The sequence below is a fragment of the Cetorhinus maximus genome, unplaced genomic scaffold (genome assembly GCF_964194155.1).
Source record: "Cetorhinus maximus unplaced genomic scaffold, sCetMax3.hap1.1 HAP1_SCAFFOLD_140, whole genome shotgun sequence".
Lineage (NCBI taxonomy): Eukaryota > Metazoa > Chordata > Chondrichthyes > Lamniformes > Cetorhinidae > Cetorhinus > Cetorhinus maximus.
Genome location: NW_027596136.1, coordinates 93,215 through 113,498, shown reverse-complemented (window position 1 = coordinate 113,498; position 20,284 = coordinate 93,215). Strand labels below are relative to the sequence as shown.

General features: G+C 46.4%; 1 protein-coding gene across 2 annotated transcripts in view; it reads right to left on the bottom strand.

The window, feature by feature from the left end:
- Positions 1-843: 843 nt before the first annotated feature.
- pola2 (polymerase (DNA directed), alpha 2) overlaps positions 844-20,284 on the bottom strand; it is a 40,222-nt gene continuing 20,781 nt past the window's right edge. Inside the window, exons 15-18 of one of the 2 annotated variants that reach the window (XM_078534935.1) lie at positions 14,434-14,540; positions 5,149-5,208; positions 3,162-3,288; positions 844-1,322 (exon numbers count right to left, since the gene is read on the bottom strand). In XM_078534935.1, the coding sequence (XP_078391061.1) occupies positions 1,173-1,322; positions 3,162-3,288; positions 5,149-5,208; positions 14,434-14,540 (444 nt within the window). In that variant the 3' untranslated portion in view covers positions 844-1,172. The remainder of the gene's footprint in view (positions 1,323-3,161; positions 3,289-5,148; positions 5,209-14,433; positions 14,541-20,284) is intronic. The other variant, XM_078534936.1, reaches the window with a different exon arrangement.

Below are 20,284 nucleotides of genomic sequence, written 5' to 3'. Positions count from 1 at the left end.
CTATTGGAAGAGTACAGAATTCTCCTGATGCCCTTAACCAACACCACCACAAATTCACTGACTAATTATTTCTCATGTTCAGATTGTTACTCTATTTCCCTGTATGATAGTAACTTACTTCAAAGTAATCCATGTACTTTGGGATGTCCTGCAGATGGGATAAGACTGTAGATAAATCTAACTTCTAATAGGAATGCTTTGTGAATCTAGTGCCGGACCATTAATGGGATTTAATTGATGCATCCTTACACACCAGTGATGCATTCAAAAGCATCTTGGTGCCTTACACCTTCTACAGACCAGAGAGCTGGTTAATTTGCCAATGTTTATTTGTTAATTTGCCATCAATTGCTTGATCTAATAGCAACTCAGGGCATTGCTCCCACCCTCTCTCCTGGTCAGGGTGGCCCTCCTACTCAGAAGCTGAGGTTAGCGGAGCAGAGGGGATTACCAGCATGATTCTGTCTTATAATTCTGGGACATGGCGATGAGCCATCAGTCTGTGCTTCTGTTTATGTTTATTTGTTCACAGGGGCTATCAGGTGACTTCCTACAGCAGTAATTAGAAATTACATCCCAGAACTTGTGTCTCGGTGTCAAATTTTGTCTGATTACAATGTTAAAGGTACTGCGTAAATGCAAGTTGCAGCTGTTGGTTAGATTTCTCTCGCCTCAACATGGATGCCACTCCAGATGACAGGAGGTACCTGTTGAGAGCAGCTATTTTCTCTTACACTCCTTGCGAACCGACAGCAAGGTGTTCCTCGCAAGAGACATGAGCTCACCACTTGACTCACTAAATTAAAACTTAAGCTCTCCTGGAACCAGAAGTAGAGAAATGGGAACAATCAAATCATTTTATTTACATAATTAAACCCTAGTGCTCCACATTAAGAACAGGAGGAACAAAAAGTGAGAGAGAGAGAAAAAAAAACTGTGTAGGGCTGATGTCGTCTTGTTTGAACAAGTACTTTGCAACAGGCAACTGAAGTACCTGTTTGATCTCAAATGAATTTGCTGTGTGTTGCCAGAAGGGCACAGAGAGGAATCTCAACAGCAATTCCCAGCCGAGTAAGCTGCCTCTCAGTAAGGCATGCCTGACTGTCCGTACGCACCCTGGGTCGCCCACATTCAGGGCCATAGGATGCCAGAGTCCACGTGCCTTGGGAGGATCAGATTTTCACCACTTGTGCAGCCATGCAGGGAGTCTGTCGATGTGCCTCCTCGCTATTCCATTTCTGTATAAGCAGGCGTCCGTAGGTCCCACCAACCTGACCTTTGGTTAACCTCCCAGGGTTGATGCAGATGCAACCCAGGACATCCTGATGTTGGGATAAAGCACAAGGTGACCACCAGAGATTAACACACTGCATTCTCAGTTAGCATCTCCCTCCAGCCCAGCGTATTAATGTTTCCCACGGAGAGTATTCCCTTCATTTCTTCCTGACGCCCAAGCTAGGGTAAAACACAAAACAAGCCCTCCTGCAAAACAAGGCGATGATGGTTGGAACAGAGGTGAAGCCTCTTCCAAGGATGATCTGACCCACACCGCCACTGTACCTTTGAGACTGTCCCCTACACTGACAGCTGTTAATATTCAAACACGTTTACATGTATGGAAACAAGGCAAAAGATACCAGTTTCCATGTCAACTAAAACAACGGCTGTACTCAAATTGACGTACAAGTTTACAAAAACAGGGATCGGGAGTAAAGCCTGACATGGGAGTGGTTATGAGTTCACCATGGGGTAGGGTTGGCACAGTCAGTGGTAAACATCCACAGCCAAGGTTCAGTGTAGCGGGTGGCACTCTTGTCCCTGAATCAGAAAATCATGGGTTCAGGACCCTCTCCAGAGACTCATGCCACATAATCTAGGCCGACATGGCCAGTGCAGTACTGAGGGAGCACAGCGCTGCCGCAGGGTTGGCGCTGAGGGACCGCGGTGCTGTCGCAGGGTTGGCGCTGAGGGAGCGCGGTGCTGTCGCAGGGTTGGTGCTGAGGGAGTGCTGCGCTGCCGCAGGGTCAGCGCCGAGGGAGCGCGGCTCTGCCGCAGGGTCAGTGCTGCGGGAGCGTAGCACTGCCGCAGGATCGGCACCAAGGGAGCGCGGCACTGCCGCAGGGTCGGCACCGAGGGAGCACCACGCTGCCGCAGGGTTGGCACCGAGGAAGCGCCACAGGGTCGGCGCCGAGGGAGCACCGCGCTGCCACAGGGTTGGCACCGAGGAAGCGCCGCAGGGTCGGCACCGAGGGAGCACCGCGCTGCCGCAGGGTTGACGCCGAGGAAGCGCCGCAGGGTCGGCGCCGAGGGAGCACCGCGCTGCCGCAGGGACTGTCTATCAGATGAAACGTTAACCCAGAGGTCTTGTCTGCCCTCTCAGATGGGCAAAATAGGTCCTACAGCCACTTTTTGAAAAAGAGCAGGGGCTTCTCCCTTGTGACCTTTGCATACAAATTGACGACTGAGTCTTCAACATTACAATAGTGACTGCACAGCCAGAAAGTACCTCATTTATTGTAAAGTCCTTTGGGATACTCTGAGGCAGTGAAAGGCACTGTAGAAATATAAATGTTTCTTTGTTTTATAAGACTCTAAGATATGGGCAGGTCGCCCATGGCACTAAGGTCCAATGCTGCATTGCCAAGCTGGTCTGTGTCTTTAACCCTTCTGCTCTGAACAGTCACAGCCAGGTAATTGTAACTACCGAAGTTAAGCAGATAGCTGTTTTAATTGGTTGTAAACTCAGCTGGCACGATGAGATCAAATATACTGAGGGGCTTCCAAACCGATTAAAACTTCCCTTTCTTTTATCGGAACCTCAATGGTTCCTATTGAACACGTGCAACACCCTTCAAGCCACCGGTAAATTGTCTCTCGGTGTGGGATTGCTTAATTAAAGGCGCTCACATGCTGTGTATCCTTGTCTGCTGGGAACTTGCTAAAACTAACTAAAGCCATGTCACACAAAGCCGGTCAGCAGAATATCAGGGTGGCTTTGAACAGAGGTAAAAGGTCAGTGTCTAGTTAATTGCATCTCCCTCCTGCTTTTATTTTTGCTGCAGTATAAAGATCAAACTGCACCGAAGACACGCGCAGTCATTAGCGGATTGAGAACAGTCACATGCCAATAGTTACAGGTTACTCTGACAGATTTTACTCACCTTAATGAAATAGCGCAGCTCAGAGGGTACAATTAAAACATCAGGAGTTACAGGGATCTGTGCATACAGCTGGAAACACTCATAGTCTATGTTCATCTCCTCTGCAGGTGGGTAGAGAGGATAGTAACTGAGGAAGGGGGGCAGGGAGTGGGAGAGAAGAAAAAGTCATTAGCCAAACATCCAGCATCCTTCAATAAACATAAATTCAAGCCTCCACCACATCCTTCCCCTGGGCTAGTAGGCAAATACAATCCCTTGTTCATCAGTGAGGCGCTCAGGCTAGAAGATAATATGTAAAATCCTCAGTCTTTCTTTTTATTTCATTTCTTAAAAATTCATTCACAGGTGGTGGGCGTCGCTGGCTGGGCCAGCATTTATTACCCAGCCCTAATTGCCCCTTGAGAAGGTGGTGGTGAGCTGCCTTCTTGAGCCGCTGCAGTCCATGTTGTGTAGGTACACCAATAGTGCTGTTAGGGAGGGAGTTCCAGGATTTTGACCAAGCGACAGTGAAGGAACGGCGATATCAGGATGGTGAGTGACTTGGGGGGGAACCTCCAGATGGTGGTGTTCCCATCTATCTGCTGCCCTTGTCCTTCTAGATGATAGTGGTCGTGGTTTTGGAAGGTGCTATCGAAGGAGCCTTGGTGAATTCCTGCAGTGCATCTTGTAGATGGTACACACACTGCTGCTACTGTGCGTCGGTGGTGGAGGGAGTGAATGTTTGTGGATGGGGTGCCAATCAAGCGGGGCTGCTTTGTCCTGGATGGTGTCCAGCTTCTTGAGTGTTGTTGGAGCTGCACTCATCCAGGCAAGTGGGGAGTATTCCAACACTCTCCAGACTTGTGCCTTGTAGATGGCGGACAGGCTTTGGGGAGTCAGGAGGTGAGTTACTTGTCACAGGATTCATAGCCTCTGACCTACTCTTGTAGCCACAATATTTATATAGCTAGTTCAGTTCAGTTTTTGGTCAATGGTAACCCCCAGGATGTTGATAGTGGGGGATTCAGTGATGGTAATGCCATTAAACATCAGGGGGCGATGGTAGGATTCTCTCTTGTTGGAGATGGTCAATGGCACTTGTATGGCGTGAATGTTACTTTCTACTTATCAGCCCAAATCTGAATATTGTCCAGGTGTTGCTGCATTTGGACATGGACTTCTTCAGTATCTGAGGAGTCGCGAATAGTGCTGAACATTGTGCAATCATCAGCAAACATCCCCACTTCGGACCTTACGATGGAAGGAAGGTCATTGATGAAGCAGCTGAAGATAGTTGGGCCGAGGACACTACCTTTTTTTAAAAATTCATTCTCGAGATATGGGCGTGGTTGGTATTTATTGCCCACCCCCTAGTTGCCCCTTGTGAGGATGGCAGAGAGCCGCCTTCTTTTTGAACCACTGCAGTATGTGTGGTGAACTTATCCCACTTTGCTGTTAGGTCAGGAGCTGCAGGATTTTGATCCAGTGTCAACGGAGGAAAGACTGAAACATGCCCAAGTCGGGAAGTTGTATAGGTGACTCGGAGGGGAACTCGGAGCTGATGGCATTCCCATATCCCTGCATGGAATTAGCAATTCTCTGGAAAGGTAAAATTTGCAGCACTACCATTAGCTTCTGTGCCATTCTAGTGGAAGTTCAATCAACCCTTCCAAAATCTCAGAAAAACTCACGAGGGGGTAGCGTGAAAGAGGACAAAGGTTATCGCATTAGTGCTTGAGGTTATATCCTTACTCAGGCTAACAGTGCCCTTGTCCTGTATTATTAGCCAGGCTGACAGCGGAAGGGATACAATGTTCTGATCCACATGATTCCCATTCTCCTAATAGCATGTGACCCGTGACAGATGTGGGAGGGTCGGAACAGGAGGAGCCTATACTTTCTGGGTATTTGGGTCGGGTAATGGAGGGCAGGGGGTTACGGAGCTCCAACAACAGTTAGTATCTTCACCAGGTTGGGGGAGGGGGAGGCTGAAAATGTTTTTCCTCACCTTCGCTGGGTCAGAATGTGCTTGAGGATTCTTGTAAATCGGTCTGATCCACCTGGGGGGCTGAAGATGGAAAGATGCACAATGTTACTGGGTGAATGAGTCAATGGCTCCGCACGTTTATAAACACAGAAACACAACTTAACCTCAAAGAACAAATGTGAGGGCCAGGAAACATCCAGCACTAGGGCTGGCTCTTTAATGGAACTGCCAACTCCAATCACATTTTCTGTATCCTTTTACATTCTAATGAAATACAGATGCAGTTTCCTTTTAAATAATGTTTATAGGCATTTATAAAGTATTCCAAGCTTTTGCCCTCAGTGTGAAAAACATTCTTCTATCATCCAGTTTCGCTGCTAGTGAAGTCCCATACCCATTGGTACCAATCTTCCAAACGGACTCTCTCAAACCTCTTGAAAGCAGACAATGGATTCCTCACTGACGACCTTGGTTACATTAAAAGTCTCAAGCCTTTTATCACATCTATAATCTCTATAACCTGTTCTAACCTTCTCCCCCATGTGTTTATCTAGTTTCTCCCTTAAAATGTGTCTATACTATTCACCTCAACCACTCCCTGTGGGAGCGAGTTCCACATTCTCCCCACTCTCTGGGTAAAGAAGTTTCTCCTGAATTCCTCATTGGATTTATTAGTGATGGTCTTATATCGATGGTCCCTAGTCCTAGTCTCCCCCACAAGCGAAAAGGATCTGTACGTCGACCAATCAAAACACCCTTCATCATTATACAGATTTTCTTTTCTAGGAAAAAAAGAGTCCCAGCCTGTTCAGCCTTTCTATATAACAGTCACTGCGCCCCAAGCGAATGAATTAGTTTGTGAAGTGTTCTGAGGTCTTCGAGAGGCTCGATAAGATACCATGTCTTTCAGCTCAACAAGAGGGTTCACTGCCATTTGGCACAAACCTAGATTGTTGGAGGACAAGTCTACACGACACATCTGCTTTGGACAGCTGGGCTATCTCCATTTCGGAGACACATGGCGTGAGGAACAGCAAAGGCAGGCTTGTTCATTTTACACCTAATGGATTCCGCAAAGGCAAGGCTTTGCAACTTGAAGCTGACCGAATAATTCGGCCGATCCCCAGCCTAGATACAGGAAGCAACTGCTTGAGGATGGATGGGGCCACCTCTCCAGGAATAGCTACTCAGGAAGCTTGTTACTTGAGATAACACATGCCAGAAATGTCATCAGCACAATTCGAAGATCCTGGAATTTTTCAGAATTGGATTATTTCAGCACACGTTGTACTGTTCCAAGGTTTCCAGCTGTGAGGGAGACCGGAAAATGAGAAATCTAATTTTCCTGGCTTCAACTGTAGTGGAGCGGCACAGATGGCCATGGGTAAAAGGGTGTTACCCTCATCCATACCGAGCACAGGATCCCAGGAGCTATTCCTGGCACTACAAGCCAATCTCGGGCACTGATGGAAGCTGCCTTGCCTGTCAGCTGGGGGAAAAGAGAGAAGAGGGGGAGAGTGAGAGAAGAGGGGGAAGAGGACAGAGAGAGAGAGAGAGAGAAAAGAGAGTGAGAGTTTCAAGTCCATCACAGCTCACTGGGTGCTAGTGAGTCAGAAAGGCATGGGTTCATGCCCCACTTGAACTTCATAATCCAGATTGACACTCCCAGTGCAGTGCGGAGGGAGTACTGCGCTGCTGGAGATGCACTCTTTCTTTTGGCTGAGATGTTTACCTGAGGCTCTGCCTGTCCTTTCAGGGAAGAGATCCTACTATTGGAAGAGCAGGGGAGTTTTATCCCCCAATCAACGCCACTAAAAACAGGCGATTTGGGTTATTATCACATTGCTGTTTGTGAGATCTTGCTGTGCGCAAATTGGCTACTACATTTCCTACATTACAACAGTTACTACACCTGAAAAGCACTTCAATGGCATTGGGACATCCTGAGGTGTTGAAAGGTGTGGTATAAATCCAAGTCTTTTTCTTTATCACAGCCAATCCCTCACCCTGTCTCCACAGAGACAGGCTACCAACAGGAGGTCAAAGTAGAGATCATGGGCAGATCCCACACCCTGTCTCCACAGAGACAGGCTACCAGCAGGGAGGTCGAGACAGAGGTCATGGGTGGGTCCCTCACCCTGTCTCCACAGAGACAGGCTACCAGCAGGGAGGTCGAGGCAGAGGTCATGGGAGGGTCCCTCACCCTGTCTCCAGAGACAGGCTACCAGCAGGGAGGTCGAGACAGAGGTCATGGGTGAGTCCCTCACCCTGTCTCCACAGAGACAGGCTACCAGCAGGGAGGTTGAGGCAGGATCCCTCACTCTGCCCAGACAGACAGCACAAAACAGACTTCTTTAAAAGGAACCTGGACTGATATTTGCTGAGAAGGGAAATGGATACAATAGAGAATTGAACAACAAAGAGACAGAGTTGGATTTCTGTAGCATCTTCCACAATCTTGTCCAAAAGTACGTTACAGCCACTGAAGTACTGTTTTGGAGTGTAATCACAGTTGCAATGTAGGAAATGTATGAATAGCAAGCTCCCATAAACAGCAACTGATAATGGCCGGATAGTGTGTTTTTAGTGATGTTGGTTGAAGGATAAATATTGGCCCCAGGCACCGGAGAGAACTCCCCCCTGCTCTTCGTCCAATCATGTACAAAGATAGGTGGAGAGACAGGTAGTATTGAGGAGGCAGGGAGGCTGCAGAAGGATTTGGACAGGTTAGGAGAATGGGCAAAGAAGTGGCAGATGGAATACAACGTGGGGAAGTGTGAGGTCATGCACTTTGATAGGAAGAATAGAGGCATAGACTATTTTCTAAATGGGGAGAGAATTCAGAAATCTGGAGTGCAAAGGGACTTGCCAGTCCTAGTCCAGGATTCTCTTAAGGTTAACTTGCAGGTTGACGCGGTAGTTAGGAAGGCAAATGCAATGTTGGCATTTATTTTGAGAGAACTAGAATATAAAAGCAGGGATGTGCTGCTGAGGCTTTATAAGGCTCTGGTCAGACCACATTTAGAATATTGTGAGCAATTTTGGGCCCCGTATCTCAGGAAGGATGTGCTGGCCCTGGAGAGGATCCAGAGGAGGTTCACAAGAATGATCTCAGGAATGAAAGGCTTAACATATGAAGAACGTTTGAAGACTCTGGGGGAGTTTAGAAGGTTGAGGGGGGATCTGATTGAAACTTACAGAATACTGAAAGGCCTGGATAGAGTGGACGTGCGGAAGATGTTTCCATTAGTAGGAGAGACTTGGACCCGAGGGCACAGCCTCAGAGTAAAGGGAAAACCTTTTAGAACAGAGATGAGGAGAAACTTCTTTAGCCAGAGAGTGGTCAATCTATGGAATTCATTGCCACAGAAGGCTGTGGAGGCCAGGTCATTGAGTGTATTTAAGACAGAGATAGATAGGTTCTTGATTGGTAAGGGGATCAAAGGTTACGGGGAGAAGGCGGGAGAATGGGGTTGAGAAACTTATCAGCTATGATTGAATGGCGGAGCAGACTCGATGGGCTGAATGGCCTAATTTCTGCTCCTATATCTTATGGTTATGGTCTTACGTGTTGCTCGATTGCTCCCAACAAGAGGGGTTTAGAATTTTTGAAATCTGGGATCGCAAGATGGGAGGATGATTAGAATAATTACACAGGGGCTCAGCGTAGTGTGTTTGTCCTCCTTTCAGACTTTCCTATCCAGAGTCAGAGCCATTTTACATTCTGGTGAACAGAATACTGCCCCCACTTGAAGAGAAAAAGACACTCTGCAGGGAGACCCCATCACGGGTGGGCCGAGAGCTCTTAATTAGGCTTCATTACTTTACTGTAGGGTGTTTCTCAGTGGGATTATATTCATCGAGTTCACTTGGGAGATGTACAGGAATAGTATTCCTTCCCCTTCCTGCTCCTCCCTTGGTAAATATAACCTGAACTCTGGCAACTTGAATAATGAATTAAAGGAAAGGGCTCTCCTGAGCTACAGGGGCCAGTTTTGTGGTGGGTTATCTGATCTGAACTGCAGCAGTAAAGGCACTATGAACAGCACAGGTGACCCTTGGCTGCAGGCAAGGTATGAGACAGAGGTAAACTGCAAGTTGGGGATGGTGGGTGCTCGTTATGAAGAACAGTCTGGACTCCTACTACTGACGACTACTCCAGTGACTGGTGTTGGAAACTGGGACATCTGACAAGGATAGGCTCAGATCTGGTGATCTCCTGCTTCCAGGTGTCACACTTTTTTTAGTACTCTGACACTAAGAAAAGTGAGCGAAAGGAAATCAAGCTTTTCTCTACAGTCAATTGGAGGTTCAGTTCTACTGTCGTGGGAAGGTGAAGGTTTACACGCGCTCAGCATAACCTCGCCAACAATTAACCTGACCCCAGGACCTGTTCGAGGCCACTTCCCCACCCTTAAAAGCAGCTGAACTCAATCACTGATCTGCAGATCCTAGAGTATCTGGGAAGTCAGCTAGCAGATACCGACGACCCCCACCCAACCCCCACACCCTCCTCACCACAACAGCATCGGCTTGTCTAGAATGCCAGTCGCAGGCTCCACTGTAACTTTTAATCACAAGAGGATCATCCCACTGCTCATCTCTGCTTTCTTTCAGCAACATTAAACTGTCAATAGGAGGCTGGAAACAAACAAGCCCACTGAAGAGCCCAAGGGTTTTGTTAATGCGATGTATTTACCACACTCACAACACCATCAATTATAAGCTTACTGCAGATTGGAAAGGACAGGCTGGAATTGGCAGGCTCTCAACATTAGTCATGTTGTGGTGGCAGCTCAGCTCTTTCTGCATCTGGTTCCGATCATATTCTTGTTACTTTCCTGATTCTTTTCTTGATAATTTGGGACAGTTTGACATTACAGCAAAAGCTATTTTACACAAACACTGGAGAGGGGCAAACAAGGTAGAAAGTCAACAAGTAGGAGGGTTTACAAACTCGATTATTTCTGAACCAAAACCGTTAAGAATTCTCCAGCCACCCTCCATGAAACTCTAGGTTGGGTTATTTACAGATTGAGTGATGCAGTTGGACTGTAAGGTTACTAAAAAAATTGTTACTAAATTGTAATGTGTTTTTTGTTACTAAACTTTACTACAGTAAGGTCCCAGGTTCAGTCTCTGGTTAACTCATGTCAGCCAGGGTGGCAGTTGATCTCTGCACCCTGAACTAGGAAAGGGACAATCAGACAGGAGTTGCTCTCACCACCAAGCAACCCTGGCTGCAAAATATGTCTGAGTGGAGACTGCACACTGGCTGAATGGAGCTGGAACATCACATCTCTGGCTCACAGTATGGGCCCTCACATTAACAGCAGCTTGGGAGCAGTGGAGGCAGCTGACAAACGGTAAATCCCGCCACTGACAGTGACGGCCAGTGACTGAAGGGTGCAGAGGGTAAAAGACCTCCCCTGTCTATTAAACATTAGGACAGGGAAGTGATTGTTCCAGTCTAATCTCAGAATTCAGATGGCATCATTGTCTTGTCATTTATTAATGGTGGCTTGTTTACCTTCCCTTTACTGAGCTTCTGAAGATTAAATCCGATAACAGTGGGTCCAATGACTAGGTCGCTCACATCACAGGGTGTCCAAACACCTTTTATTCATGGGGTCCTGAAGCTACATTTATACCAGAGGTTTTCAGGAGTGAGAGTTTGTGCCCTGAGATTAGACGACTAAACCCAGCTCTCTGATCCTGACAGCAGAATCAGAGACCCATTGAAAACTTGAGGCGGGGTAGGGAGGGAAATCAGCCAGGGGATCCCACACTCAACTTGCCTTCCTAGATGCCCCTGCTGGAAAGGTATGTGAGCAGGATGAACTGTGCACACGAGGAGAGGGAAGGATTGCTTTCCACCTCCTCAAAAAAGCAAGAGCCTGCTGCTGACACTCAACACCCAGCCTCATGCATCGAGTCTGGTCACTCAGTCACAGCGGACAGCCAATATCCATCCAGCTTTAATCCACTGACAGTGAGCACCTTCGGGAGGGCACAAGGCTAGAAATGTGAACAAAATGCTGCTAACTTCAACTCACCCCAACAAATTAAACCTCACTGTTCTGAGACATTCCTCACATGCTTCAGATTTTAAAAGAATTACTCCGTCTGACTCGTTGCTCTCCCACAAGAAACCTGCGTTAAGAATACTAATTTCTTCATTTTAAAACAAATCCAGCCCTGGTTACACACGCTACAAGGTTAACCTTTTAATGGTATTCCCTACCAGCACCGATAAACCAGATATTAAACAGCTGCAGTATCCACGTTTCATCTCTATAAACAGATGAAGACAGGGCACAGGAATGTGGTAAACAGGAGAGGGCTGCACAGCCAGAGTGCCCTACAGCAGCATCATAGGCATTGGAAAACACAGCTGCCAAAATGGCAACTTCCCCAAAAAATACTTTAGCCAATTTTGGTTTAATGACTGTCATAACTTACCCAGATGTTAAATAGAGAGGGAGAGGGACTCTGAATAGTAAACTGCAGCCAACATGGACTCAGAAGGAAAATATCCTGCCTGACCAGACTTCTTGATTACTCTGAATAAGATACTGTAATAGATCTGGGGTCTGATTAAATTGTACATTTCTTCCTTTATTCTGATATACACACACACTTGCACGTAAGGGCATCAAGCTTTATTTACTTCTTCACGATTTTTAATCACAATGCTGAACCAAACTATACCATATTAACTTGCTATGTCAACAATGCCCATTCCATTTTCTTATGTGAAGTGTCACAAAGCAGCTACAGATTCTCACCACGAGGTGGCAGTGTGGAGTGGGTTTCTGAAGGGTTCCCTCAACACTATCGTCACCCCTGTATGCAAAAAGCTTTGTATTCACCAACTGACCATGGGTAACAGTTTACTAGATTGCTTATATTGAGAAATATAAAGAAATTTACAGTAAAGGGGAAAGCCACTCAGCCCATCGTATCGATGCCAGCACTTAGCTGGAGCAATCCAAAACCACTCCCATCATCCTGCTCTCACTCCATAGATCTTTCTTTATCTGCTTCAAATATTCATCTAAATTACCTTGAAAAGATGCTACAATCCCTGCCTCAAACATGCCCTCCTGTGGCAAAAATTTACATGTTCCAAAAGCCCTTTGTGCAAAGAAATTTCTCTCCTATCGAATTGATAAAGCCCTCGTCAATGACTCCTGACCAGAGGAAATAGAATTTCTAACGTTAACCTGCTCTTTGACCAAATGCTCCACTTACTGCACGCCAAGAGCGGTATGTATTTACCACTGAACTCTCTCTCTCCACCTCCAAGGCAATCATGCTGTTCTGCCACTAATCAACAATTTGCATTTATACAGCATTTTCAACATAACGTAAGAAATAGGAACAGGAGTAGACCATTTGGCCCCTCAAGCCTGCTCTACCATTCAATAAGAGCATGGCTGATCTTCTTGTGTTTCGATTTCCACATTCCCATCTAACCCCGACAACCTTTGATTCCCTTGTCTAACAAGAATCTATCTACCTCTGCCTTAAAAATATTCAGTGACACCACCTCCATCACCTTCTGAGGCAGAGAGTTCCAAAGTCGCACAACCCTCAGAGAAAATTTCTCCCCATCTCTGTCCTAATAGGGCGACCCCTAATTTTAAAACAGCGGCCCTTAGTTCTAGACTCACCCACAAGAGGAAACATCCTTTCCACATCCACCTTGTCAAGACTGTTCAGGGTCTTGTAAACTTCAATCAAATCACCCCTCACTCTTCTAAACTCCAGGAAACAAGCCCAGTCTGTCCAACCTTTCCTCATAAGACAACCCACTCATTCCAGGTATCAATCTAGTAAACCTCCTTTGAGCTGCCTCCAATGCATTTACATCCTCCCTTAAATAAGGAGACCAAAACTGCACACAGTATTCGAGGTGCGATCTCACCAATACCCTGTATAACTGAAGCATAACATCCTTACTTTCAACCCCTCTCGTAATAAAAGATATCATTCCATTAGCTTTCTTAATTACTTGCTGTACCTGCATACTAACTTTTTGTGACTCATACTAGAACACCCAGATCCCTCTGCACCTCAGAATTGTGCAGCCGTTCTCCATTTAAATAATGCTCTGCTTTTTTGTTCTTCCTGTCAAAGTGAACAATTTCACATTTTCCCACATTAAACTCCATTTGCCAGATCTTTGCCCACTCACTCAACCTATTTATATCCATATGAACTCTCCTCATGTCCTCTTCACAACATACTTTCCTACCTATTTTCGTGTCATTTGCAAATTTATCTACCATGTCTTCACTCCCCTGATCTAAGTCATTGATGTAAATCGTAAAAAGTTGAGGCCCCAGTACAGACCCCTTTGGGAATTCACTCGTCACATCCTGCCAATCAGAAAAAGACCAATTTATTCATACTCTCTGCTTTCTGCCAGCCAGTTTTCTATCCATGCTAATATGTTACCCCCTACACCACGCGCTTTTATTTTCCGTAATAATCTTTGATGTGGCACCTTATCAAAGGCCTTCTGGAAGTCCAAATGCAGTGTGTCTACAGGCTCCCCTTTATTCACTGCGCATGTTACTCCTTCAAAAAACTCCAATAAAATTGGTTAAACATGATTTTTCTTTCACAAAACCATGCTGACTCTTCCCAATTGCCTTGAGCACTCCTAAGTGCCCAGCTATAACCTCCTTAATGATGGTTATAACAGAAGCCGTTCAAATGAGCAACGTTGGACAAAGTTTGACACTAAGTTAAAGAACGTGTCCAAAATTCTGCTTAGAGACTGGAGTTTTAAGGAACATCTTAAAGAGAGTGAGGGGAGAGAGGACTAGGGATGGAATTCCAGGTAATGGGACCTAGACGGCTGAAGGCACAGCCACCAGTGATGGAATAATGACAATTAGGATATGCAAGAGGTGAGAATTAGAGGAGTGCAGAGATCCCAGAGGGTTCTGGGGCTGGTCAAGGTTACAGAGAAGGGGAGAGGGTGAGACCATGGAAACAAGGATGAGAATTTTAAAATTGAGGTGTTGCTGGACCGGGGGGTCAATGCAGGTTAGTAAGCACAGGAGGGTGATGGGTGAACGCGACTTGGTGCAAGTTAGGAACAGGTAGCAGAGTTTTGGATGAGCTCAAGTTTATTTAGCTTGCAAGATGGGAAGCTGATCAAGAGAGTGTTGGAAGGGTCAAGTCCGGAGGAACAAAGACATGAGAGTTTTCTAAGCAGTTAGAGAAATTTCATGGGATTTGGTGTCACATTTCCAGCTTCTATTTAAATAATGCAACCCGCTGCCCACATACCTGTTAATCTCCTCTGCGCCCATATGAAAGAGAACATCGGTCGATGTTACTCCAAAGACCACGCCATTGATATTCAGTGTGCAGGGATCAGAGACAAAATGGACACGCTGTCAAAAAGAGGCAAACACACAGGATGGATCAAGATCTTTTCTGCTCCTCTCGTTGTCTCATTATTATCCCCTCCTGTCTTCAAGGTACTAGCTCCCAATATGGGGTACAGTTCCACAGGCACTAGGCCCCCTCTGGAATCTCATCTATTAGTCATGATTTATCTTCAAGTCCAGATGGTGGGAGGGACAAATAAGGACCCTTGTAATTCAATCTCTCAATGGAGATTTCCTTTTAATCCTCCTCCCCAGCTGACATCAATATTCTGTTATCCTCTCATGCAATCATCATTAGATCTGGAACTATGGCACAGGCCCTCAGACCAGTGAAAGGTTTGGAACAGTTATTTATCTTGAATAGTATGTACAGAAATTGAGCACACGGCACAACACAAAGTGTCAGCTGTGGCTCAGAGAGTAGCTCACTCTCGCTGGAGTCAAAAAGGTTGTGGGTTCAGGTTCCACACCGGAGGCTTGAGCACAAAATATTCAGGCTTGGACTCCGGGCCAGCACTGTGCTGTTGAGGGCAGCATTGGATGAGCATCGCACTGTTGGAGGGTTGGCGCTGAGGGAATGCCACACTGTCAGGAAGTCAGCGCCAAGGGAGCACTGTTGAACGTGCCAACTTTCCAAAGAGAATGTTAAATCCTATCTGCACTCTCTCAAGTGGAAATAAGAGATTCTTAGCACTATTCCAATAAAAAAATAGGGGAGTTCTCACTGGTGTACTGGCCAATAGTTATCAACATCACTAGAAGCAGATTATCTGGGTCATTTCCCCCTTACTGTTTGTGGGAGCTTGCTGTGCGCAAATTGGTTGCTGCATTTTCTACAACAGTGACCACACTTCAAAAGTACTTCATTGGCTGTCAAGTGCTGAGGTACAGAAGGTGCTATATAAATGCACGTCCTCCTATAGACTGATGGGCATAGAACAGTATTGCATTGAAATTACAACAATCAAATAGGCCATTCAGCCCATGCAGTCCATACTGGAGCGCATCCTCCACACTAGCATTTGATCTACTCCCATCAAAAATAGGATTGGGAGTCGATGTAACGAGTCTCAATTTAACTTATGGAGCGAGGATGCCGTGTGTGTGTGTTTGTTCAGTTCCGGGCCCCACACTTCAGGAAAGATGTCAAGACTTTGGAGAGGTTGTGAAGGAGGGAAAAGAATTGGAAGCAACACAAGGAAAGTTTTGACACAGCGAGTTGCTGTAATCTGGAATGCGCTGCCTGGAAGGGCGGTGGAAGAAGGTTCAATAGGTGTTTGCAAAAGGGGAATTGGATAAATACGCAGAAGAAATATTCAGAGTCATGAGGAAAGAACAGAGGGAGCGTGACTAAATGGATAGGTCTTTTCACAGAGCCAGCACAGACATAAAGGGCCGAATGGCAACTTTTGCATTTCTAATCTAAAAGTGGGGTGGGGAGGGAGAAAGAGAGGGCTACGTGTTTGCATCTCAGATGTACAAGAACTTAGAAGATCATGAATGGAACCTAAATTTAATTGGCCAGGCTGCCACGGCAAATTACCACAGGTCAGCTTCCATTGAGTGACCAGGACAGAGTGCAGCAGGTCAATATCTAATGTGAGATTAGAGTGGGAATGGTAAAAATCTTGTGAGGCAGGAGAAAGGAACTGGCCACATCCTGCTGACCAGCAGCCAGTGAAGAATTACAGCTGCCACAGGAATAACAAAATGGTTCTCGTGCTGAATAGCATTAGGGGTCAGCCTGCTAATAAATCTTTAAAATGGGACCCTGCTTGATCGGAAAGCCTGCTTTCCACTGTCAAGCTGTTTCATTTTATGGAGGTCAATGCTCCCATTCTCCTCCCAGTGTTATTGTAAGCCAACCACCAGGGAGTTAAATGAACACAGATGAGGGGGGAGGATGGGCAATACATCAGACTCTGGCCTTTTACCTCTGGAACCTGGGGTCAAATCTGGGTCCAGGATGACAGGAGCCGGAGGCCTCTCACTCTGCTGATAGAACGGGGAAAGGAGATAAAAATGAATGAAAATCAGCTGGAAAAAATTTCAATTGCTATCTAATTTGGATACGTGGATTGAAGCTCCACTGTTATGGACCTGGGCATTAGGATTAGCCAGTGACAGCTTAACCCAGACCAGCCTCCTAGACAGACACAGGTTCCTGGCATCACCGAGCCTTAAGGAAGCTGCATGTGATTAAATTTTCCCCTTTCATTTCCAGGATTATTAATTTATGCTTGAAATGGCAGCAGGAGCCTCCTCTATGTAGAAGGGAGAAAATGCACTAAGAGAAATAATTCAAAGGTGACAATTATCACCCTATCCCCAAACCACAAGGATAATAAATCAGAATAAATCATGGGTTCAAACTCCACTGCAGAGAATTGAGCACAAAACCCAGACCAACTGCCGGAGAGGCGGGGGCGCTGGAGGATCAGTACTGAGGGAGGCTACACCTTCGGAGGTTTTATTTTTTGTATGAGACATTAGGCCAAGGCCCTATCTGCCCTCTCAGGTGAAAGTAACAGATTTTACTGCCTCTACTTGGAAGAAAACCTGGGGGCAATTGTCCACCATGTCCTTGGGCCAATAGTTATCAGTCAACCAACATCACTGAAACAAACGAACTGGTCATTATCTCACTGCTGCTCGAGAGACCTTGCTGTGCAAACGGAAACATGTCTGCAGCTACTGCAGGAAATTTAAAAAAATTTATTCATGGGATATGAGCGTCGCTGGCTGGGCCCAGCATTTATTGCCCATCCCTAGTTGCCCCTTGAGAAGGTGGGGATGAGCTGCCTTCTTGAACCGCTGCAGGCCATGTGGTGTAGGTACACCCACAGTGCTGTTAGGTAGGGAGTTCCAGGATTTTGACCCAGCGACAGTGAAAGAACGGCCGAAATATTTCCAAATCAGGGTGGTGTCCTTGGCCCTTCAAGCTTCAGCTGCATCATAAGGTAAGAAGTGGGGATGTTCGCTAATGATTGCACAATGCTCAGCACCATTCACGACTCCTCAGATACTGAAGCAGTCCACGTCCAAATGCAGCAAGACCTGGACAATCTCCAGGCTTGGGCTAACAAGTGGCAAGTAACATTCATGCCACACAAGTGTCAGGCAATGACCATCTCCAACAAGAGAGAATCCAACCATCACCCCTTGATATTCAATAGCATTACCATCACTGAATCCCCCACTATCAACATCCTGGAGGTTACCATTGACCAGAAACTGAACTGGACTAGCCATATAAATACTGTGGCTACAAGAGCAGGTCAGAGGCTGGGAATCCTGTGGTGAATAACTCACTTTCTGACTCCCCAAAGCCTGTCCGCCATCTACAAGGCACAAGTCAGGAGTGTGATGGAATACTCCCCACTTGCCTGGATGAGTGCAGCTCCCACAACACTGAAGAAGCTTGACACCATCCAGGACAAAGCAGCCCTGCTTGATTGGCACCACATCCACAAACATTCACTCCCTCCACCACTGACGCACAGTAGCAGCAGTGTGTGTACCATCTACAAGATGCACTGCAGGATTTCACCAAGGCTCCTCAGAAAGCACCTTCCAAACCCACGACCACTACCACCTAGAAGGACTAAAGCAGTAGAGAGGTGGGAACACCACCACCTGAAAGTTCCCCTTCAAGAAACTCCTGCAGCGATGTTCTGGAGCTGAGATAACTGACCTCCAACAACCACAACCATCTTCCTTTGGGCTAGGTATGAATCCAAGCAGCAGTGAACCCTGCCCCCCCCCCCCCCAGTGGTAGATGCCAGTGTTGTAGCTGTAGCGGAACAGCTTGGCTAGGGGTGCAGCAAGTTCTGCAGCACAAGTCTTCAGTACTATTGCCAGAATATTGTCAGGGCCCATAACCGTTGCAACATCCAGTGCCTTCAGCCATTTCTTGATATCACGTGGAGTGAATCGAATTGGCTGAAGACTGGCATCTGTGACGTGCTGGGGTCTTGCTGAGGAGATCGAGATGGATCATCTGCTCAGCACTTATCTTCCACTCGGCACTTCTGGCTGAAGGTTGTAGCAAATGCTTCAGCCTTATCTTTTGCACTGAGTGGCTCTTGCTAAGCCATTTTAGAGGGCATTTAAGAGTAAACCACATTGCTGTGGGTCTGGAGTCACATATAGCCCAGACCAGGTAAGGACTGCACTTTAGTGAACTGGATGGGTCTTTACGACAATTGATAATAGTTTCGTCATTAGACTTGGGGATTTGAACCTGGATTCCCTGAGTGTCTGAAATACTAGTCCAGCGACAATACCATTACGCCCGTCGTCTTGTCTGCCTCTTTAAGGCTACTGCTCACGCACTCCCTGAGGAAATCTAGTTAAGTGGGTTGTTAATCCCTTGTGGGGTGAGGAAATCAATAAATTAAGTGCAACTTTCAAGCCAGAGCCTTATATCTTCTTTGTTAATTTAGTTTAATTGGTTGAGCTCAAAAGAGTTAAATCTTGTTTGTTTATAGTAATTAGGTTTTTGTCGCCTGAAAGAGAAAGAGACACAAACACACAGCAACTTGCATTTAAATGTTTATTTATTCGCTCAGGGGGTGTGGGCGTTGCTGGCTAGGCCATCATTTACTGCTCCTCCCCAATTGCCCTTGAGAACCAAGTGCTTTCCAGAGGGCATTTAAGAGTCAACCACATTGCTGTGGGTCTGGAGTCACATGTAGGCCAGACTAGGTAAGGGCGGCAGATTTCCCTCCCTAAAGGACATTAGTGAATCAGATGGGTTTTTACGACAATTGGCAATATAATACATGAATGTAGTGAAACACAGCCTTAGGAACAGAATAATGCCCTGAGAGATACATGGAATAATGGTTCTGTCATATGATCTCACTGTGAGCATTGGGTGGGAGGGCGGGCTTTATGGTGCGTGCATGCACGGAGAGCAGGGGAGGATTGTCAGTGTACTCGTCACAGGTACACTGGGGTGTGGAGCAGACACTTTAACTGGGTGCAGACGCTCACTATCGGAACCAGCTATCACCCGAGAGCGCCTGCACTTTTAAAAATAAAACAGCGCTGAGGAAACAAAGCGGAATGTCAAGCCAGGCCTTTTCCTGAGCAAACCCATGCCGGGCCTTTGGGTGGGCTTGAGACACAGGGGGGGAGCTAAAATGAGCCAGAGAAAATGCAGCCCCAGATCCCAGTTCTCTGGGTGGTCAATAAACATTCTTCCAGAAACTTGCTTCTTTGAACAACAGAGTCCAAGTCTTTAGGGGCTGTTCAATGTTCAACATGCTCAATGTTTGCTGCTGCTCCATTATAACTTTGGGAGTAACATACGGGGCACAAAGTCATTGCCCTGTGCATTACCATTTTTGGGGGTTTCTGTCACCACCCAGCCACTACCCCCCCCCACCCAAACTCATTGGTCCAAATTAACATCAATGAAACATACTGGACCAATCCAGTTAGTGTCATAATGTCGTCACTGGGCTAGTTAATTCCAGAGAACCAGAGTTCAACTTTGTTTTAGATGATTCGAATTTAATTAAAAGGTGAGCTGGAATTTAAAAAAAGCTGGGATCAGTAAAAACGACGGGAAAGCTGTCAAGATCGTGGTTAAAAACTCAACCAGTTCACTAAAGAAAACCCGTTGTCCTTACCCAGTCTGGGCCTATACCAACAGTCCAGTCCCACACCAAGGCGACTGCCCTCTGAAACAGCCAAGTTTATATCAAACTGCTTTCAGAGTAACTAGGAAACAGTCAATA